At 37.2% G+C, this 23,867-nt stretch overlaps 1 protein-coding gene across 3 annotated transcripts in view; it reads right to left on the bottom strand.

The window, feature by feature from the left end:
- The window catches only part of SPG11 (SPG11 vesicle trafficking associated, spatacsin), a 36,864-nt gene that overhangs the window by 2,464 nt on the left and 10,533 nt on the right, over positions 1–23,867 (bottom strand). For all 3 annotated transcript variants that reach the window (XM_075506482.1, XM_075506483.1, XM_075506481.1), the window contains exons 13-37: positions 23,441–23,568; positions 22,587–22,765; positions 21,905–22,112; positions 21,172–21,375; positions 20,147–20,253; positions 19,210–19,355; positions 18,188–18,349; positions 17,367–17,433; positions 16,751–16,916; positions 15,371–15,576; positions 14,463–14,571; positions 13,808–13,967; positions 12,344–12,601; positions 11,919–12,119; positions 11,498–11,605; positions 10,207–10,369; positions 9,584–9,798; positions 8,479–9,223; positions 7,470–7,612; positions 5,985–6,183; positions 4,776–4,913; positions 2,955–3,088; positions 2,137–2,244; positions 1,363–1,531; positions 494–582 (exon numbers count right to left, since the gene is read on the bottom strand). In XM_075506482.1, the coding sequence (XP_075362597.1) occupies positions 494–582; positions 1,363–1,531; positions 2,137–2,244; positions 2,955–3,088; positions 4,776–4,913; positions 5,985–6,183; positions 7,470–7,612; positions 8,479–9,223; positions 9,584–9,798; positions 10,207–10,369; positions 11,498–11,605; positions 11,919–12,119; positions 12,344–12,601; positions 13,808–13,967; positions 14,463–14,571; positions 15,371–15,576; positions 16,751–16,916; positions 17,367–17,433; positions 18,188–18,349; positions 19,210–19,355; positions 20,147–20,253; positions 21,172–21,375; positions 21,905–22,112; positions 22,587–22,765; positions 23,441–23,568 (4,512 nt within the window). The remainder of the gene's footprint in view (positions 1–493; positions 583–1,362; positions 1,532–2,136; positions 2,245–2,954; positions 3,089–4,775; positions 4,914–5,984; positions 6,184–7,469; positions 7,613–8,478; positions 9,224–9,583; positions 9,799–10,206; positions 10,370–11,497; positions 11,606–11,918; positions 12,120–12,343; positions 12,602–13,807; positions 13,968–14,462; positions 14,572–15,370; positions 15,577–16,750; positions 16,917–17,366; positions 17,434–18,187; positions 18,350–19,209; positions 19,356–20,146; positions 20,254–21,171; positions 21,376–21,904; positions 22,113–22,586; positions 22,766–23,440; positions 23,569–23,867) is intronic.

Raw genomic sequence — 23,867 nt, 5'->3', positions numbered from 1 at the left:
AAGCTTCTGAAGCATGTTTCTAGAGGAAAGCAATAAATATTCCTGAGAGCGACAATGAGTTCAGAGTGGTCTGGTATTTCATCTTTTACATCACTGCAGTTTTATCATTGATCATATTCCATTAGTTTTAAATGAAGTTTCACTCCCCACAAATACGCCTTTCATCATAATCACATCAGTTTTTAAACACTCTTTATATTGTTCTGTTCTTGCTCGTTAAGCTCACGGTCACTCTTCTAAAACTGAGGAACCTAATTGTAACCTAGGTGTTAAAGCCTGAGCAGGGAACAGCGTACTGCTCTTTGGTACAACCGTGTTGAGACTGCTGGGATACTGCTGAGCTGACAGAGCAAGAGATTCCTTTGCTCCTTCTCTACTGCGACAGGATTCTGCACACCCTCCCCAGAGCAGCTTTGTTTGTTCTCCCACTTCAGCTCACTCCTTATGTGCTCCCAATGCTGTACAGAAGTCATACAATTCCATCTCATTTTACCTTAGAATAACTTTCTGCAGCATCAATAAAGAGAGTCAGAGCTTTCATCAGCAGTTTCTTTAAATTTGCAACATCCTGAAGAGACTCCTCTGAAATGGGGAAAAAAAATGAATAACCTATTATTTATAAAAGTGACAAAGTAAGTTACAAAAATACCTCCTGGTACCAAGTCTGTCCCTAGTGTTGTTTCAGAAAGCAACAAAAGACTAAAAAAAAAAATTTGTATTAAAAAAGTGTGAAGAAACAGTGATGCCTGTTCAGTTAATGGACCAAAGCTACTGCTGGAATCTAGTCAAGTGACTGAAGAACGGAAAAGAAATCCAAATCATACATTTGTGGTAGAGATGAGCACTGCTTATTACCGGATAAAGTCAGAGAACCATTTGGCAGAGCTGCTGTTTTATTTGCCGTTATGGTACTGGCTAACCGCTCCGCAGTGAGATCTCTGTGTGCCCCCCAGCATTCTCCCAGCTGTACAGAACTCACTAAGTTTAGATGTTAACAAGTTACCTTGCGCAAACATAAAACCCCCAACACTTTATATATACACTTCATATAAAAACCCACTGTGTCACGTCCTATTAAAGTGAGGAAAACATGCATGTGTCCTTACCTCCGCCCATGCACGGTACCACAGGAACATTACAGTAAGAGCCAAAAATCTCAACTCTTTGAAAAATACCAGAGCAGCCAGATAAACTTAAGTACAAGAATAGCCCCAGCCTGGCAAATAGGACCCTCCTTCCAGATAGTGGAAGTTTAATGGATGTTACCAGGACAACACAGGCAATCAAAACTACATTTACCCATCATGTCTTCCTTCTTAAACAAACTTGCTTGTCTGTCTTGGTTTTGCAGTTTCCACTCACCCCATGGCCGAGATTCAATGAGTTTAAGCTGTATGCAAGCAGCAGCCTCATGATTCTCTCCAATTTCTCGACACATACTGAAGCAAAGGGCTATCATGTTGTGCTTTTCACTGTCCCCTGGGCGACAACGCTTGATGTAATCCAGCAGAGCTGTCTTCAATGTCCCGCTCTGGTCAGATGAAGGAATATCAGATTAAGATTTGAAGAGCTTTTTTTTTTTATTCACATTTTGGTACCCACAAGCAAAACTGTGCTGGTACAATTTTCCAAAAAGTGATCACTACACTCTTTGAGGTTTCTCCATACTATTTTAAAATGTAAGGGCAATAGTATACTTGGGCTTAACTAACTACATTGCGTCAGGTAAGAAAATCCAGCAGCTATGCATTTATTTATTTGCATACAAATGTCAAAACTGACATTTGTTTATGACTTTATTTACATTTTGAGAAAGCTATAAATATTTATGATTTTTAAAAACCCATGAAACACTAACTGGAAGTAAAACCAAAGCAGGACATGAAAACTCTATGTGATATTCCCAAGCTTAAAGTTTCAATGCTGCTCTTGTTGCAGCACTGAAGTAATTAGAACAAACTTGTTAAACTAAACCCAGAATAAAACCCAGATTTATTACTATGAACTTGAATAACACTCCCTACACTCCAGTAACTAAAATCCCCAGATAATTCCACCTTGTTGTGTAAATATCAGTTTCTGATGTAGCCACACAGTTTTCTCAAAGTTTTCTCCCCTTTATCCCCCTCCACCTACTGGGTCTAATTTCTTTCTCATGAGCACTTCAAAGTAGTGTTTCTCATGCAGCAGTTCAAATATGTAGGTCATTTCATTGTATCTGCCAATTCCAGTGAGAAGACGAACCTGTGGAAATAACAGTGTAAGTATGAAGCTCAAAGGAAAGCAGAAAAACCCTCTCTCTCAAAGCAGTCAGTGCCACAGCAGGGAGAAGGCTGTGTGAGGCCAGAGTGCTGTGCTAGCTGACCCAGCTACACGGCACAGTGAGTTGCATCAGGCAGGCAGATGTTCCCTTAGAGCCACGGAGGTTTTATTTTTAAACCAACCTACTGCATCTTTTTTACTGTGAGGTGAAAGGACATAATTTTACCAAATAAAAACATGCAGTGAACCTTTTAGCAATGACACCATTTATACTGGGCATGTCTTGGACTCCAGGAGTCCTTTCAAGGCAGGACTTAAAGATGCAGGACAGCCTGGTGATACAAATTATCACATTTCACCACTAGCTGAATTACTTTGACTTTCCCATTCTCCTTTACTACACTGTTGCCACCTCACTATTCCACTATCTCCACCTCTGTTTTTCCAAAGAAGTCTTCTAAGAGCTTCTGTGACATAAAAATCATCACCTGCACACATCAGACCAAACACCCACCGTTAGCTTCTAGGGACAGGCAGGACAAGACCAGTCAACCAGAGGTGAAAGACTGAACTCCACTCCATCACCCACCTACTCCCCCTGCACCGCTCACGAGCAAAGTTATTGGCGAACGTGTACGTGGAAACCTTCATACAGCATCTGGATAAGCATGTATGGCATCAAAGACACATACCACAAGCCCGTACTCTTCATTAGGTGCCAAATGGCCATCTGTGAGAAGCCGTGCTGCTTGGAGGACTCTAGTGATTCCTTCCATGTGGCAAGTCAAACTAAAGCAATTATGGGCCAAAATCAGCAATTCTGTAACTGAAGAATAGAACAGTTTGGGTATTTCAGTTAATAAGCTGAGGAAGTTAATTATTATGCCTCTCTCCAAAAGTGATGCCGTCCCTGCAGAGGATGCACAACCTTTCCAGTTACAAACAGCACAACTGGATTAGAAATTTGAGCTATTATGGTTCTGTCCTATGCAATTTTAAGAAGTAACAGTTTCTGTAACAGTATGCATTCAGTCTGGCTTCTCAATCTGTGGGAAAGTCTGGGTTTTTTGGATCATTTTCTGAAATGTTATTTTATTCCACACACAAAACTTCCAATCTCCTCCACCAAAAGCTGATTGGCAAGCATATAATAATACATCAGCACCCTGCTATTACCAGTCAGCTCTGCATTTTAAAAAGGAAGGCCACAAGTTTTACATCTGGGCTTGAAAAATCATTCATAAATTCCATACACTAAATAAATGAGTTAAAACAGTACATCTTAGCATATTCCATTTTCCATGGAGGGCCTGATCTAATACTGTAAAGCAATCATGGCACAGTGGAGTCCCAGACCTTACTCTCAGCAGCATGCAATTCACTTCAGAAAAGGAGTAGTATTATACAAACTGGTACACAACATATTTAAAAATGCAGATTTTGAAAAGAACACAGTTAATGTCATAAAGCCATACAACATGTTGTGAAACAAACCAATTATACCTCTACCTGTGAAAAGGTACTCTAGCTGAGACTCCACTCAAAGAGAGGCAGAGTCCTCCAGCACAATTTGTAATTCCCAACACTGTTTCCTCAGAGTCTTTTCCTTACTTTAGTCAGCCATGCATGAAAATACTAATATTCACCCTTATATTACTTAACCAGACAAAATAAGGGGTAAGTTAAGATCTGACAACAGGACAAATGTGTTAGGGACATAAAGATTACATGGAACATGATATTTTTAATTACTTATTTTCTCACAAAGGTTTTCCAAATTTCCAGTATTATAGCTGGATTGTAATGGAACAGTTGCAACATTAACTTCAGCCACGCTTTTGCTTCTGCAGAACGTGTTCTAGCAGATGCTCTTTCCTCACCACTCTGGACAAAACAGCATTGGAAGTTCTGCCCACGTTCATACTAACGAGACAACTCATGCTAAAATCTTACCCTCATTCGTTTTCCTCAGAGAGGAACTGCCCATAATAAATCTTTTTTAGAAACAGTCTAAACCAGCAGTTTGCCACTGGTTAGCAGTGGCAGAACGGTTCCCAAGTACCTTGGCTATGTTTTATAAACTCAGTGACAACATCTCCATTGTATATAAAGCTGCAAAGTGTAAAATGGACTTTAGTAACAGAAGATATAGAAAGTTAGTTTAACAAATGGATAAAGAAAGCAATTTCTAATTGTGATTAATAAAAAGAAAGTCACAATACCCTCCTTCTGCAACATATAACTACAGAAGTTCAGGTAACTCACTGAGTGCATCTCCCAGCTGTTGGCACAAAAAAAATATCTGTATTTTGTCTGGAAAGTAAACTGAAGCAACACTTAAGCAACATGCTTATTTACTCAGATCTATTAATTGAATATCAAATTTATTGTAATAGAAGTAATAGATGCTTCCATCAGCATTGCTTTTATTCTTTGTGATGTGATTTTAAACCAAGTAATGCCATGTTTTGTAATGCACTAGTTACATCAAGTATTATTTGCCGTTTACTTACTGCATGACAGTTCCCCACGTGGTACAGAGGAAATTTTATCCAATAACTTCATGCCAACCAACGTATGATCCTGGCACAGCTTAGCAAGCTGTAGGAATGCCTGACTCTCAGCTGCAGGGTTCAAAACATGTTTCTGTCCTGTGTCCGCAGAGAGAGAGTTATGTCACAAGTGCTATTTGTTCAGGAGAGATTAGCTACATTAATAGAAAAAAAACCCAAACAAACCAATGTAACTTCATCCAGACTGACCTAGGACTTGGAACTACAATTCTAAAGACACTTCTGATCTTACTGCTTAAATTTAAGAATCAGGTACTACTTCTTTGCCAGTCCAATCCAATGAAATCCTACTGAACAACTGCATTGCTATTGTAATTACACCTATAATTTCACAAATCCGTAGGCTGCTGCTGCTCCTCTTCCTTACATAACCCAATTCTAACCCATCCCTTGCAGTGGCTCTGATTCATACTCTTCCACGAACCAGTTCAACTCATGAACTCAACAGAAAACTCTTCTTTTCTGGATTTGTTTTCTGCTGGGTTAGTAAGTTGACTCTTCAGAAGGAGGTGCACCAAATCATCTGAGCTAACCAAGTGAACTGGTACAAGGGGAGCAGCAAGAGTGAGGGGAAGCAGAGTGGAAGACAGTAGGAGCAGAGGAGAGCACACCCGGACTCAAGAATCTCCATCTGATGGCTCGTTGTTTCTCATGGAACTTTGTTATTAATGTTGTGGCAAAGTAGAAGTTACTCAAATAGAAAAGTCCCCCAGAAAAATTCCTGCTGTTTTGAGGAACATCCCTCATTTCACAAAATTAAAAAAAAAAGGGAAAATCTTTTGGCCATGCTTTACACAAAGAAATAAACATGAGTCTTTCCAAGTCAGATAATGTGGGGCTGCAAAGATCATGATTAAAAAAACCCAAACAACCCATTTTTTTTAAACCATTAAATTTACATCCATAAAAAATAAAACCTTAACTACTGCAACACCACACTGGACACAAAAAAAACCTAAAAATAAACATTTGTATAAAACCTTATATAAGGTATACAAGGTTTACAAACCTTATACAAGAGCTGCCCAAACATTACTGACTATAATTAGCACCCAAATATCTCCAGAGCAAGGACTGTTTTTCAGATACAAATACTACACTTACAAACCAAAAACGCTAAAATACAACAAGATCAAGCCTCTTTACTACCTTTCCCTTCTGAAGATGCCAGTAATTCCTGCATGATTTCTTCAGCCACTAGCTCTGCCACAGTTTCAGGCTGGAGACCCTGCGTGGTGATGAATGCCTGAGCTTTCCTGCATCTGTCTGGCTGATGGGATGACAGAATTGCTCGAAGCACTTTTTCAGGGTCATGGGCTGACATTTCACTGTAGGAGCAGTTCAATTCCTAAGAAACACAGATATACTTAGAAGATTCTACACAGCAAAAATACCAGTCCAGAACATATATTGACCTGCAGTACATTATCTTAATCATGAGCTGATGACAGAGGTGCTCTCCTGAACCAAATATAAACCTTAACACTTAAAATACCTAGAAAAAAAGACAGAAACGTTTCCTCCCAAATGAAGAATTGTGTTTTACTGCATAAGTTTTACTTAGGAGGTTCCTCTTCCCCTTCTCTACATACCACAAACTCTCAGTGAAAAAGATACACTAGTTTTTACATTTGCTACATTTGGAAGAGGAGTTGGTGAGGCTCTGTAAATACTCTGCTGTAACATATTCCAACTTTACAAATTTACAAATTAATTGAAAAATTTACCTCATAAACACAATGATCAACCCTTAATTCAAAAGTATGGACATCCAGCTTCAGGCAAGAAGTATACAGATGGTATAAAAGGGAACAAGCCAGACTACTTCTTAGTAGCTATCTCAAACCTAAAGCACTCACTCCGAATATTTGAGGCATGAAAAATTCTGTAGGAAAATCTAAGAACCTCTGTGATAAAGATGATACTAATATTTTCAGCACACATGCTGCTGTTTTTATTCAGAAAAAACTAATGTTACTCTCCAACAATATGGACCAAGTACCATGGAAAGGGATTCTGTACCCTGACAGAAGTGTTCAGCAGCACCCTCTGGAGAAGAAGCAGAGGTGGGCTGCTGGCAGTCATGAAAGTCAAGGAGCAGAGAGGCAGCAAACAACAATCTGCTACTTCTATCACTGTCTGGGTCAAACCACTTGGAACTTATTAGCCAGTCCTCTGAGCAGCCTCAGGGTAAAGAGCTGCCACTGTGTGGAGCCTGCACAGCACTTCTGTGCTAAAACTTCTAAGGCAGCTGCTATCTCTTTGTCTACTTCTGGGTCGGTGTTGATTATGAAGGCATCCCACAACAAAGGCCTAAAGCGAAGTGCTAGATGAACAACATATGCTTGAAAGATTATAAAAAAGGCACATCAAAGAGACACAGGCTGAAATCTGGCTTAGCGGAGTCAGAGGTAGAGGCCTGGGGAGTCTGGGAGTTGAGTTCATTTCAACACTTCATGCCTAGGAACCATCTGGCCATTTTTCCACACAGAGGCTTGGTAATTTCACCCTCTGAAGCTTGTTTCAGGCACCTGATGAGTACTTGCACCACTCTTTATCCTTTCCTCCACAAAATTCCACAGCACAGCTTGATACAAACCACTTGTTTCTTCAATAATGTTACTAGACACGTACCTTAGAAAGTTCATATAAACAGAGAACCTGTCTGCAGTAGTTTCTTCCATGGACACATTCATCTATGAGAGCCTTCAGACTGACAACAACCTGATCATCTGGAGACGGAGCCACAATGTGTGTCCAGTCTTCTAAGCTTGATGCTGGAAACAAAAATACTATAAATTCCTTTCTCATACAGACAGATAACACCAACAAGCCTTATACTTGGAGCAAGCATCCAGAAATCTGTAGCAAATACATAATACTTTCTCAGTCTTTGAAAATGGAACTCTTGACACTTGTGAATTTTTTTTTTTTTTTTTTTAAGTTTTAGGGTACAAACAATATGACAGGACACAAATGAGCCAAAATATCCATAATAATATCTCAGATGTAAAATTCCTAAACATAAGAGAGCGTAAGAGTTCAGCAGTCTTTCTGATGGCTTAGGCTTCATTTATTCTCTTCTATTCCTACTAAGCTTTATACATGGTAGTATTAGAACGTAATGTTCCAGCTGACAGCTTTCTCATTCAGACTTCATAAATATGCACAGAGTACTATATATAAACATTATCAGCCTTGCTATTAATAAGAAACACTAAACCCTTTATAATGTACAAAGAATTCAGAGAAAATATTAATTAAGGCATTTCCATGTTTCAGCTCCAGAAACACACTCAAGATTTACTGGAGTGTGTATTCCAAAAACAGGAACACAGACGAAGTTCAGTGCTACTTTACTGGAAGAGGATTGTCAACTATAAAAAATGCGTGGTTAAGAGACTATAGAAACTGTATACAGAAACACCCTGTCTGAAGCACAAACAAGCAATGTACATTACAAGGCTTCAAATTCCTTTCACTAAAGGATTTATAAACCAAGGAGATAACCCGCTGTCAGGAAGACCTTACTTCCTGCAGAAATTTTGGGGGAAATAAACACTGCAACAAAAGAGGAGGAATCCAGTGGAACCCCAACAACGCTATTACTTGTCAAGTGGCTGAATTGGTTAGGCTTACTTACCACTTGGGACTCTGCTTTGCTGAGATGCACTGCTTTCAGATGTCTTCTCTCTTGCTACAAGGAGAGTCTGAATATCTGTGTGTAATTTGTCTAGATCAGTCTCCCCTGAGGCCAGAGCTCTGCAATGCAACACCACTGAAACGTCTCTGTTGTAGAAATGGAAGTACTGACAAACACGGCTGGCTTCATGCACACTTCCTTCATCAAGAAGGCATCCGATCAGAAACTTGAGTGATTCCTCCTCATCACTAGTCAAGGTCTGTTGAGACTCTCTGAATGCAAGACCCTCTAGCTTTAAGTACTTTGGTGTGTTGAGAGCAGGTAGCTTTGAAAAAGAAAACTCCTTAGCTAAGTTATCAAAGGAAAGATCCCTGTTCACTACAACATGGGAGGAAAATCTCGACTTGCCGGACCCCTCATCTGTGGATAACGTTTGTTGTGCGATGCGACAAATCCAGATCTGCTTCTCTATTTCTTCTAATTGGTGCAGTGACACTGAGTCATTCTTGGCCAGCCAATGGCCAGCTAGGGTAAGCAACAAATGTCTCTCCATAATGCTATTTATCTTGTCATGAGCTAAAGATTCAAATACTGTGTTTGCCTGAATAAAAAAAAATTCAGATGCAGCTTTGCTGGAGATTGAATTTTTCATGAAGTTGTCATTACATTTTTTCCAGAATTCAATTCTTGTCTGGTTTTGATGCCACTGTCCAATGTCTCTTAAACGATGTAGATCTCTTAGAACCTGCAAAATTCACACAGGTTTTAAACAACTATCTTTCCAAAAAAGAAAAATCACACTGGATGGCTAGAATACTGAAAAATTGAATTTAGATTAAGTGTCTCAATATGCAACGAATCCATCTATTTTTCTCACCAAATAAAACAGACTGTATAGCAAGTAAAAACAGTAAGAGAATAAGGAAAGCTACACCGTCCTTTTCAGCTCAGCACCAATAGTCAACTTGCTTGGTGTACTTGCATTTAAAATAAAAAGCGATCTGAAGAAAAATTTGTGTTTCAGGAAGACTGAGAAGTAACATTCTCAATACTGCCAGTAATAGGAGTATTAAGAGGTGAATATCATTATTTAGCTATACTGTACCTCTTGGGTAACTACGTTGTCCACGGGCAATTCAGCTAGTGCTGCTACCTCCCGAGCCAGGGAGAACATTCCTTTCTCTTGTAGCTGCTCCAGAATTGATCTGCACTCACTCTGAAATGTCTCCATATCGCAACCGGTTAGGATGGAGCGATTAATTGATATGGAGGAATCCTTCAGGGTCTCACTGAGTGCACAGAGCTTCTTCACGTAAGGGCCTGTTTTAAAAGAGTATAAACAATTAAAGACAGCTGGTTTTTAAACCTGAGGAAATTCTGCTACTTATTTCAGCATGCAGCCCTGCCGGAGAAGCACAGATTTTGCACTCTAAAGCCTTCATGGGACTGAAAATAAGCTCTAAATCCATAACTAAAATACTTCTGTAGATAATCTGTGCCCTACTCATCAACACTTGCACGTAATCATTCTCCCAAACAGACTACACACAATTACATTTTCACCACTGCAATTCACCGTAAGGACCAACTCTGGTTATATAAATTCTTATGCAAAAATAAAGCAGTATGAATACACTTAAAGTAAACATTTTCAGTCACTGCAAAAACATTGCATGTGGTCTTGAGATTAAAGTGGTAATATCATCTAACAGAGGAAACTGTATTTACCATCGAGTAGAAGATTATCTGCTGCAGCAAACAGCTGTAAGAGCTTTCCTAATTCATATTCCGTTCTACATTGCTGCATCATCAATTCAAGAAGAACCAATGCCTGTGATTCCAACCATTGCACAGGTAATTCTGAAGCTCCTGGTTCATCTTCAGTTTTAAGCTGCGTAGACAAAGATTTTTAAGTGTTGGGGTTTTTTTTGCAAATATATTCTGCATTTTGGTGGGAATCGCACTGGAAATGGAACATGTACCAGATCTACCTCCCTCTTTAAGAAACAATGAACTGCCATTCCCAAGGGAGCACTGATCCATTGCTGATGTATGTTTGACTTTGATCTGAAAGTAGTAAATTTTATGACAGGCTGGCTACCAAATTACTCCTGATAATCATGGAAGAGATAAAAGATGCAAGAAGGATCAGAAATGGAGAGATAAAATGAATTGCCAGATTAACAGCTCTTGTCATACAGCTGTATACTTTATAAGCATATCCACTACGTGAGTGGCACATAGGAAAGGAAACTGATCTAGCCTTAGCTTGAATTGCAGGAAGGAAAACCACTAATGACATGGAATGTTAGTTACCAAGATATTCAGGGAACTAGAAAATTGTGATGGAAAGGAAAGAACTGAAATAATTTGTGAAAACATCTCTATGTGACAAACAAGGAACACTGCATGAAAACACTCTGGTCCTCTTAAAAGCAACTGCTGAATCAGTGTTTTAATCAAAGTGTGTAATTCAGTTCACTGAGTCATTTTCAAAGAAAAGTCTACAGAACTACCGACGCTAAAGCAGTATCACAGACTTTTTCAGAAACTTGGAAACATATTCAAAAAAGCTGCCTTTCTTAAATAGATATTCCCTGTAAGTCACTGGTTTATCAGCTCAGTATTGACCTGCCCTGGTCAATATAGAATAGAGAATATCCCACACTTACTCAGCACAAAAAATTCAATTTACCAACAGTGGTCCTACTTGAGTCAATGCCAACCTTCAAACAGTAAACTGCTCACACAAGGAGGATGACGTGGTAGTTCAATGTGCCCATATCAACTTAAAATGATTTAGAAAAATGCACTGCAGGTTTTGAATTGTCAAAAACATTCTTCCATCAACTGTCAGCAATAAAAAGAATCTGCTGAAACCTACTGTCTCACAAATCAGCTCCTAGATCATTCTACGCATACCCTTTTTCATTATTTGCATATATGCCATTAAATGCCTATCACATTCTAATACGGGAAGACCTAGGCAAAGACAATTAGAGAAAATTAGTTTGCTTACTTTTGTGAGACTTTCCTGAAACTTGTCCAGTTTGGTTTTAGCTTCATTGTATTTTTTACAGTTCATACAAAGTTCATACATCTCCAGTATATACAGTAAAGGTGAATCCTTTAAGACACAAAAATAGGTTACAATTCTTTCTTAAAAGTACCTCAATAAATGTAGAATTTGTCTTCCTCAGTACCAGAACAATAAAGTTCTCATTTATTAAAATTGCATGCAAGGTTGATATATGATCTGCAAATTTGTAATAACTGGAAGAACTTCCATGCAAAGATTTTCTTACTTGACCGGGATTTTCCGTGGAATACACCCAGGTTATCTAGGCCACAAATAGCAAGACAGAAGGGGAATCTATAGGCCATCTCCTTTCCAAGATGATCTGAGATACACTCAAAAATACCACTAGACATTACCTTACCTTTAAAAAGAGCTGGAAGCCATTTAGAAGTGTTTTACTTTTTTGCTTTCGTAAAAAGACTTTCCAGATAACTGATAAGTCATGAAGATCCCACTCGTGATTTTCTGCCGAGCTTTGAATATGGTTTGTTGCTTCAGTGCTGGTAATACCATCCACAGTAGTAATCATCCAAACACAGAGACAATGAATAATGTTTGCATCCTGTCAAATGACAAAAATGATGGGTTTATAACAACCAGAAACAAACATCACCTCATTATATATCGTTTGGCCAAATGTGTCATACTATTCACAATTACTACAAAAACTGAGAAAAAAACCTGATGAATGCAACCTACGTATTTACCATTTAACATAATTGTGCATAACCATCACTTTTTTATTACTTATTCCTCTAAAAGATAAATAACTTCATCAATACTCACTTGGAAACATGCTGCTAAAACACTCAGAATGGGAGCGTGCTCTCTCAATCCTACAGTCAAAAGGTAACATGAAGGGTTGGAGTTCTCCTGACATTGAAAGAGGATTTGAAAGAGACTATCTGCATATTTGCTCTTGAACAGACTGGCAGCACTGTTTTCAGGACTCCCTGCATCAGGACACAGAAATGGTAACTTCTCCAATGCCAACATCAAGTGATCTTGTAAAATGGGAGTGAAATCTTGAAGGACAGAAATGACCTAGGGAAACAGAACCAAAAGCATCTATACAGAGTGAGATCCAAAGAGAACAATGGGGAAGAAGGACCGAAGCGTTAAATACAAAGAAAAGACAAATAAAACATTCTTCAAATTTGATTTTTTAGAACATTTTTGGAGACCTAGAGAGGAAAAAGTGTTCTCTAGGTGTGAATTATTCTAATAAAATATTGAAGGTCATCCTTTTACATGAAGTTAAAATGCCTCCTAGAGACACTCGTTTTTGTCATTCTCTTGTACTGCTAACAGCATATCATGAAAAGTTGTCTAGTTAGTTGCCGTTGCGTAATTACATATTTTTCTCTTCAAGAAAAAAACAAAGAGATCCAAGTTAAAACCTGAGGCCTGCTAAGTATCATCTTACCTGGAATTTTCCAGTTAGCTTCCTCACATTACTTTTCCCAAATTGCTTTTCATTTTCATATATTGGTAATCTTTTATTAATTTTTAAATTACGTTCAAAACCAAAAATGGCAGATTTGGATTCTTCAAAGCTTAAGTATCTTTACACAAAAATCAATGTAAGTTTTGAAAGGAAAGATGAGTGGCTTTATTATAACTGACATTGAACATATGGTAACTCTCCAATTTAAAAAGCATTAACTAAATTATTTGAAATTAAACTTACAAACAGTATGAGTATGTCATAATTTTAACTAAATTTAAAATTAAAATTAAGTCCCTTCTTGGCAAATACTTTTGTGTCCAATTCACTTCAAAGAGACACTCAAATCACTCCTCTCTGAAAATTGTTTTCTCCACTATTGACTAATAACATCACATAAGATTTTTCAAACAGAGAATTTTTTCCTAATCATCTCCTTTAATAGTTAGCTTTCACGCTCTTAGAAGCATATTATTATATCTGCTGAACAGTCAGCTTCCTCTGGAGTCAATTTCCTTTGTCTTGTGTTAGCTTTTCATGTACCAAGAGGGAGAGAAAAGTAGAAAAGTTGGGAAATCCAGCTGTAAGAGAAGGGCTATCATAATCAGAGGATATCGAGAATCCTGAGGCAACCTCTAACTCCCTGGAAACCAATGAGGCTTCAATTTTATGTTGTCTCCACAATGTGGTATTCTCTTGTTAAAGAAATCTACTTTTTCCTTCCTTTTTTTTTTGAACATCACAAACAAAGAACATTCTTGATAAACTCTATCTTCATGTAAAATCATACACAGATAGCTTACCTCATCTGGCTGGTAGCTGTACAGCTGGGTTTGGATGATGAACTGCAGCCAGTCATTGGATTTGGCACATTCCTTTAGGTAAGATGTACTCAGACCAATATTATGGAGTTTACAGAACTGCATTACCAAAGCCCACTGCCTTCTAGAGTCACTAGATGTCCTGCATGGAATTTAAAGAGCTTCAGCTGTAATAAACTGGCATTTATACCAGATGTTAACCATGTATAAACTCATCATGTGGCCTGAGATCCATTGCCTGCAAATGGCAACACCAGCACTTCCATTGACTTCACTGCAGATTAGGTCACATTCCACAGTGGGAGCTTCCATACTACACCCTGTGGACATTCCCACCCACCAAGGCAGGTACATTGTCCTGTCTTGACAATGTAGGCTTTGAAGAGAAGTCAGCAATCTTCACTCCTAAGCATGCTGCAAGAGCTCTGTGGAACAGTGAGTCTAACATGCTGCCAATATACATCTATTATCTCTACTATTTGAAACAGCAAGACTATATTCTAAATTCAAATATTGTTCAGTTTACTGCAATAAAACACACACGGATCTCTTTAAAATTATCTGAATACACAAATGGTAAAATTCAGCGCTCAAACTCAGTTTGCCAGCATAATTCTTTAAATCATGTTTTACTCACTTCTTTATTCCTTGATGCTCAACTGCATCCCAAAAGGCTTCTTCTAAGGAGGTAAGAACTTCTGCTGCTGCTGCTTTTTCGCCATAAGCCAATTTTGTTAACTTTTCAACTGTTTAAAAGAACATGTTACTATTTCTGAGATGCTATTTGGGATTAGAGTAAGGGTAATATTTTCAAAAGTACCAGAATCAACAAGCAGAACAAATCTTGTTAATGTAAATGTTTCAATAACTATGCCAGGTCTGACACCAAAGTGGCTACAGGATTTTTGAAAAATAATTTCAACTTTCAAATCACATAACTTTTTTTTTTTTTTTAATAAGCCCTACCTATAGTTTTAAATAACATATTGTTTTTAGAATGATCAGGAAAATATAAATATATGCCAGTAGTTTCCCAGTTGGGACAAAATGACACCTGTGGACCTATAGTTAGAAATTCAACTTTCCAAAGTTATTCCTAAGAGAAATTTAATTTCTTTACAGCTTTGAACATATGATTTCACTGCAGCTGTAAGACAGTTTTCAAATACGAAAGAGAAAAGAGATTTGGTAATTTCCCTTTGTTTAATCCTCTAGTTATGCTATTATAACATTAGGCAGAACCTTACTAAATATTACACTGAGCCTTAGGCAACTGTTCGACAGTGTCTATTAGTTACTCCTGCAATTCTGGCTGCATGTCATGTTACAGTCTTCCTGCGTTATTTGGTATGCTAGGTTCAAAATGCACCTTCAAAATTAGTAAGAAGCAAGAATAAAAGGAGAGCAAAATTCTTAGCTCTTCAAAGGACAGAATGCTTTTACTGCATTCCTGAGCAGTTAGGCACCATCTTTGAATCCATCTGTGCTTCTCTTCCCAACAAATACATAGTACCCTATTTTAAAACAAACAAAAGACACCCTTACCCAAAGATTCTCTTATTTGATTGTGCTGAGATTCTTCATTTCTAGTTCTGTAACTGAAAATTATGTTTGCAACTTTAATATCGACTCTGAGTTTGAGGCTGTCAAGACCGAGCAATTCTAGAAAACACACACAGGCTGCTCCCACTGAAGGTACACTGAACAAAGAAAGAGCTAAAATATAGGCTTCATTTCCTGCTTGCTGAATCCTGAAACAAAAAGAACACCAGTTAACACATATGCTTTTTAACCAATTTTCAAACACGAATATTCCCCATGTAAACAAGTACCTACAAGGTTTACTAAACTCACAGACTTTATTAGCATGGAAGATATCTATGAACCAAAAGTTTCATATTTATAAACAAATGTACGTAGCAGAGTAAAGCCTCATACATGATAAGCATAGAGTCTGCAATTTAATAAAACTTTAACAAAAACTCAAGCCAATGCATTTGATACTATAATTAATAAAAAACACCTGTCAGCAGTTTTAGTGCAAAAAGTCCCATTGCAGAGTTTACAATCCAAGCACTGCAGCATCAAGAACCTGGAACTGATTTGGGGACTGCGCTAAGCGTAAAAGGTACCCTAAAGGCTTCTGCAGTGGCTGGTTCATTGCAGAAATTTTTCCAGAGTAGTAACTGAAAAAATGATGCATGCTTGACTGTCTTTTAAACTGTTAAGTACTTCAGTCTACATTAAGGTATGTTTGCCTTTTTGCCCAAATCTTAGCTGTTTACACAAGAGAAACTGATTTGTATAGAAATGATACAAAGAAACAAATCGTGACTAATAACAAACAAGACATTCTAGAAACAAACAGTGATTTGTTCTGATGCCTTCCTACTAATTTTGAATATATGTAATAGTAAATTGAATATATTCAAGCAAGATGTGTAATTTGACTGTATCCTTTTGAACACATGATTTTGAAGCTTCAGCCAGAAAATGTAATTCCTTCAATCTCCAGTTCATTATTTGTCTTACTAATTTAACTAAAGAAGTGTCATCCTTAGGAAATGTCGAAGAAAAGGGGCATCTTTTTCTACAAAGTGACCCAAACGCTCAGGTCCCTGGATCTACCTGTCTTTGATATGACTGGAACATTTTTCATTCCGTGCTTTCATTGTGCAGATTTTATTTAGGTAATTGAAAATAAAGCTCACCTTCTTTTAGGTGATGTTTTATTTCTTTCCTACTGAATATCTACTACTAGAATATCTACTCCTATGCTAGACTGAATAGACTCCTAGCACACCTAAAATTGCAAGTGCTGCAATGCACACCGCTTGATTGCTGTTGGGGAGGATTAATGTTACTCCATTTGCTAGATAATAACTTCAAAAGAACTATCCAACTGTCATTGTTGGGAAGACTTACAACTGTTTGGGCGATTTGCTCTTTACTAACTGCTGGACCAAAAATGTACCAAAAGCAAATGATGGACGTCCATGGTGCAAATAGTACAAAAAATCCAGTCGTTCCATTATAGCATATTTGTTCACCAGTTCAGGGGATGAAAAATGAGGAAAGTCACTTGATGCATCTAGAAAGAATATTATCATTTTATGAGCTGATAAACAGTTGAATTAAACATACAAAACGGCTTTCAGCCACAAAACATGAGATGACAATCAAATACTCTCCTCTTGTTCTAATTCAAATCTCAGCATACCCAAACCCCACTGAAATTCCAATTCTCATTGTAAAATCAGAAATCTAGATCACTTCTTAGGCCCTCAACTTGCTTTTGAAAGAAAATACTGCTTTTCTATCTCATAACACATTTAGAAAAAATTTGGGCTGTGAAGAGCTTAATGGGAAAAGGTAACCTATCCAGGACTTAATTTCAAAACAAAATTTTAGCAAATTACACTACTTTTTTGTAGAAGAAATGGCCTTTTGAATAAGTTTATCTGCCACATCATTCCACTGGAAGGTATTTAATCATAGGTGCTCAGGCTAGAAAAGCATATAAAACTTGAAAGTAACATACCTGATACAGCAAGAGTATTTGTTGACTGCCAGCCAAATAATTTACTGGGATCAAAGGGCACTAATGACTGAAAGATTAAAAACAAAACATATTGAGACAGCTTAAGATTTTCACATCAGACCAGACTACAGAATATTTAGGGAGCTGTAGTAGCAGACAGTCAGTAACGGCCTGTGCTGCTATCAAGCAGTGATGTACCTTGTGCAGTTCTCTCTCAAAGGTACATACTTATCTACTCCGTAGGATCAGAAAGCAAACAAGTGCAAGGAAAGGCTTAGACTGTGGTCTAAGGAAATAGGGAAAGAACATGCTTAAGTATTTTGCTAAACTGTGATCTTAGCAAAGGTAACACTTTCCTAGTAATGAATAATTCGTAGCATTTCTTCCAACTTTCACTTTACCTCATACTACAGATCTGAAGGAAAAGGCATTTGCCCAGAAATGCATCGTGACATTCCATGAGACACCATCCTTTAATTCTAAATTTCCATTTCCCTTAGACAATTAAAAACATTTTAATTTTTGTAATACTAAACAACCTGCCCACTGAACACTGCAAGAATATCACTTCTCTGACATTCCAGGACTGCTGAAGTTAAACACTGCAGATGTCTGTAGATGTCTGGGGGGATGGGGGGAAGCCAGACTCAGAGTATTTAGATACCATTTTAAAAAACTGTTCAGAACGAAGCTATAAACTTTAGCTCCAAATTAAGGATTCCAACATATGGTCCCCACCCTCCAGGCTTTAGCTGAAAACAAGCTTCTCTCAGTTCACTTTTGTTCTGCCAAAAAGCACTACCGAGAAGCATTTTGCGTACCTGAACAAGATGATAGAGAGAGATGTCAGGTGGCAAAATTCCATGAGAAGTACACGGGGGAAAGAGAGCAGCTTTGAGTTTGGGGTAAGGAGTCAATGCCATTTTTAAGAGCTGTGGATCAACCTTCTTTAGAGGTTTTTCCATATCTTCATTCTGAAGAACCTATGTTGCAAGGAAGCAAAATTATTTAATTAGGAAGAAGAAACTGCATTAAGATAATAATAAAACAATCTTTGAATGTATCAAACTACCTCCCTCATGGGAATTTGACATACAGTGACAGAAAGTATCATTTTTTCCTGTAAAATCCTTTTAAGTTGTATAAGACATATCTTCAACAGTACCTGATGTTTTAGGTCTCTGTGCTATGTATCAAAAAGCTATCTGTATTAATAAATTCTGTTCCAACATGTGGTTCACCGAGTATTTTTCTTCTAAAAGTATAATCGTTTATAATGTGCTTTTTGATCTCTATAGCACAATGCAACTGGTTAACACAATGTAACCAGTAAGCTGAAGTTTTTGACATGTGTCCAGATTTTCAGCCTTTAAAAATAAAGATATGGAAGCTGAGTAACACCTGTACAGATCCAAGCGGAAGAGCCGTCCAGTTACCCATTGCTTCATTTACTTAAAAACTACAAATGACTAAAAAAGGGGATAGTTGTCTAACAAATACAGACACATCATTTTCAAAGTTTATTGAAAATATTTTTCCAAACTATTTGAGGAACACAAGTGCCTATAAACACTCTCAGCTGTAACTGTTATGAAGGAGTTAAAGACTCAAACTCACAGCCACTGTGAGTTGCTGTTTCTAAGCCATGTCACCTCGAACCGCTCTACTCGCTTCATTTGGTCAACTAACACTGAAGCATGGAACACTGAAAACAGATTTTTATATGAGAATAAATTATACGATGGCATTAGTATATCTATTTTTATTAACGTATTCCTTTGAGTTTTCAACACCACGTGAGAACTTCTCCAAAAGCTTATCAATAATTTGTTGCACACAGTACCTGATCAATACCTCCAGGTGCATACATTGTAGTAGCAAGTGCTAATAGTGTACGTCCTTCCAGTAGCATGCTACTCACACTGGCTTGATTACTAGGAATCAGGATCTGAGCATTTGCTAGACTAGCCTGAAAAATCATCTTTGGATCTTAAAAGAAAAAAAGTGAGATTTAATTTCATACAAAACCAGTATTAAATCATTAAATCATGCATTAAAACTGTTCTACAACTGAAAAAGTTTCTAATTTTTGTTGTTAATAGTGATTTTTCTCGATTTACTTATAAATACAGATAAGCTGTTCTAAATTTTACCAAGCTTTCCCTGATTTCAAACCACAGTTCTACCTACACAGATTGATTTGGATTGAATCCCACAGTTTAGCATTGTATTGGTTCAATTCTTTATCCGATACAATCACACTTTCTGAAAAAGCTTCACTTGGGCTTATTTTTATCATTTGTTAACATGTGACTCTACAAAAGACTAAATGTTTTAAAAAAAAGTGAAACGAGTTAAGGGCACAAATTCTGATTGTCAATGACAATAACAAAACAAAAAAAAAAGGCAAACACATAATCCAAGGGGCAGAGAAGTCCAAATACACCACAAGAACTAGAGGAAGCTTTAATTTTAATAGTACACGCATTTTCTTATGAATTCTCCTTCTGTTCAACCTGTTAGGAATATAATCAAATTGGAGGCAATGACAATCATACACAAACCAATCCTGACATATCTACAGCCTCCAAATCATTATGCACAGTTTAAGTAGGAATTATAATCCACATTTTAGAGATGAGGCACTGATGCACATGTAAACAATTTGCTACGGTCAAAAAAAAGTTTGCAGCAGAGCAGAGAACTAAACCCAGCTTTGCCAAATACTCAGCTAGCAGCATAAACACGAGACCACCTCCTGAGCGAGGCCAGACTCCTACCTCGTGGATTACTGGCAACCCCTCGACACTGCACAAGGAATTCAAACCAGGGATGTGCTTCATGCAATTCCTTGTTATCCAAAATAGGGCAATTCGAAGGAGTTAAACTGGAAATAAGACGCACAGTGAAAATACAGTATTTGTAACCATCCTTTGCCCCAATATAACACTGCATTAAAAACTAAGAGGATCTGACTTGGTGTTACAGTGACTTATTTCCTCCATTCTTATGAAAAAGTCAAATCGCATCACCCTTCTCTAGAAGACGCACAGCTTTAGCTGATATGGCACCTCTGACAGCTCCCTTCTTTAAGATGATGTTTCTGTGCTTGCTCGCTTCCATAAATCAAAGTATTAATTTCCAGACCAGACAACCCCAAACACTTTCCAAAGAAGGGACTTGATTCACAAATAGCACTCTGCATAGCCTAAATATTTTATGCAAACTAAAATTGATTATACCAAAAAAAAAAATTTGTTGGCTTTTCTCTGATCCACTTTTACTTTCTTAATAAGTACACTGTTAGATTGGAGTTACAGCTAATAAATTTTAATTGCAAAGTATTAATTAAGTGGAAAGTATTCATATGGTTCCAATACCTAATATTTCTTTCTCCTTCAAATCCCAACTAATCCTAATTTAGATGGAAACCAGCTATTTCTTTATTTGTGAATGTATCAAGAATGAACTCATACTTGTGCTCAAGTGAGACAGTTTCTGAAGAACAAGTTGTCTTGGCTCATTTAAGATTGCTTATAACGTTATACTAATTACAACTATAATTGTTTCATTCGATGACTGACACACAAATTAATATTGACAAGACAACCTGAATAAAGCTTCAAAATACAGCATGAAACCTAACACACCACTGCACAGTTTTTCATTAAATGACACTGTTGTGACCGAAGTAGTCTTTCTCACCAAACAGGAAGGATCGAGGAAAACTCTTATTGCCAACTATGAAAATTGTGTTTCATTATTTAAATCTGCATGAGATTTGAGGGATGAAAAGCATTCATACCTGTAATAGTCTAAGTAAGTGTATAATAGATACTGCAAATTATGTTCTAAACAGTGAAGGACAAAACGAGCATGGAAGTCCAAACCACTTGCAGCATTGTATTTTGGAACAGGGTGAGGATTTTGCAGGACTCCCCCAAGGTAAGACAGCCTTTGGAGCAGAAGTTCAAAATCTTCCAACTCAGAACAAACAAAAATTCCATTTCTATCAGAAAAGAGAAAAAGCATACACACTGATTAGAGAGTTATCTCTTTAAGAAGTTCTGAAGGGTGTTTTCAGTTCAAAATTATAAAGCAGACCTTTCCTTCTAGGGGATTACTTCACTACTGAGGCAAACACAACATGCCCAAATACGTCTGATAGTGTTCAAACAATATCTTAGTTACTACAGTTCACTGCAGAGAACAAGGCGTGAGGAGCGAAATGCTATGTGTTTAGGATTTTCTCCCTTGCATTAAAATTTGCATCAGGAATATAATCATTATGAAAGATTGAAGGACTGACAGAGGATTTCTGTTCCTCTCATGTTTCTTACTGTTTTCAGATCACGGAAAGTACAAGTACAAGACTAAAATGAAATTTATTAATGGATTTGTGCTGTTTCAAAAAAGGGCACTAAATACAATATAAAAATTAATATGTATCAAAGATGTTATTAACATGTACTTCTATAACTATCTGATTTTGGCTTCACATAAGATAGAAAGTTAGTATAATGCATTAAGGCACATACCTAGCCAGCTTGTTTAATATATCGTTTCTCATATAGCTACTACATAGCATGTTCCGGTCAATAATGTCTGGAGTAAGAGGGGGCCAGTTAGCTTGTCCACACAAAGTCTGGTTGGGCTCAGATTCTTCAATCCATGAACAAATATTAAGCCAATCATGCTGGGCTGTCAAGTGCATCCAAAGAACCTCAGGATTACATGTCTTGAGTTCTGCGTTTCAAAAAGGCAAACTGATGAAACCAGCATAAACAAACACTACTGAGGGAAATAGTGACATTTCTTTATACGAGTACATATTTTTAATGAATGGTTGCAAATATGATGTTGAGATTAAGTATACTGTTACAACTTGTTAGAGCTTTATGATGGAAAAGCTAAATGTAGTACTACAGTGTAATAAGCTTTACAGAATGTAGCAGAGTATGACATTTACAACAAGTGGCCATGCATTAGACAAGTCCCTTTCAGCTAGTTCCAAATTTTTCTCTACAAGAAAAACACAGATCCCTGCCAGAACGCAATAGGATGATAACCCATTTTCACTGACAAAAAATAAGTGACCTACTGTGGTAGCACACAACTTCAGTTATATCACTGCCACTCCTACGCAATTGCAATATACTACGTCAAAGACAGACTTTTAATTCACAATTTCTTTTAAGTCCTTAGTACCAGAATACTTGCCTTGGCGTGGTCTTCTGGGGAGAAGAATCATTTCCTGAATAAGCTCATCCCACCACTGAGCCCAGTTAAACATCACTCTGACTCTCCTATTGCGAACCCGATGTCTATCACAATTCAACAACGAGTCTAGAACAGCTGTATGTCTGGAAAAGTCTTGTTCCTTTCTCCAGTTCTTGAAACTGCAATGAAGTATTGCATTAGGATGTTTTCTAGAACTCTTTTAAAAAACAGTCCACAATCTAACAAATAGAATATGATGAAAGGGTCAATAAATTTTGCTAGTCCATTTTGAAGACAGTTCTGGTAGTGGTAGAGGGACTTACTTCAGCTAAAAGTTTCAGAGTGAGAGCACTGAGCAAAGAATTACCTCATTTTTTCCAAAACTGACATAGCAAATGATAAGTATCGTAACATTTTTACAATTATTTAACTGTAAAATGATTTTTCTAGGTTACTTTAGTTCGCTATATTATGAGTCTCATATATCAAAAATAGAGCAAACATTCAATCTGAACATGTTTCATTTGATTAATAATTCTAATAATATTATTTGTTATTAAAAAGACTTCATTTATGGTGATGATGACATGAACAGAAGACCTCTGTTACACTGATGACAGTACGTCATATGTCTTAGTCTGGAAAGAACACAACAGCAATTGTTACATTAATGAGAAAAGTAATGAGTTCCCACACTGACCCTTATTTCTGCAAATGAAGAGCAGTGTGAAATTAATGAAATTACAGAAGACCGTATTTGTTAGTGCAGTAAATCATACAGAACGTAGAAGTCAGCTTATTTTAAAACCTATTAACGTTATTAATTAATAATTAAAGCTGATAACCCACATTACCTGGAAAGAGATTGAATCTCTCTATTTTCTTGGAAGGATTCCGAGTAAAAGCTTTCAACTTGATGCACGAAGTCTATCATTTTCTTCTCTTTTTCGGAAAAATAATTTTCTTCTCGTAAAACTTTCACCTTTAATTCAAATTAAAGTATTACCTCCAATCACAATTTTTATCTACTTGTAATATATTAAAGTTGTAAATGATCCTGCAAGTGTAAAGAGTTAACCAACCGCTGGAAGCATTGAGGTCAATACATTTAAATTACAAGAGGGCCAGGACTTCATACTGTGTGCAAGCAGATGAGAACTAGATCAGAGCCAGAACAAAGAAATGACATTTTAACCAACTTTAACTGCAAATACAAAAGAACATAAGCATGTCAATGACGTGTTTCAGCACCTACAGTGCAAGGATGCAGGGACAAAACCT

This window comes from Mycteria americana, chromosome 6 (genome assembly GCF_035582795.1).
Source record: "Mycteria americana isolate JAX WOST 10 ecotype Jacksonville Zoo and Gardens chromosome 6, USCA_MyAme_1.0, whole genome shotgun sequence".
NCBI classification, from domain to species: Eukaryota; Metazoa; Chordata; class Aves; order Ciconiiformes; family Ciconiidae; genus Mycteria; species Mycteria americana.
This window is presented reverse-complemented; position numbering and strand designations above follow the sequence as displayed.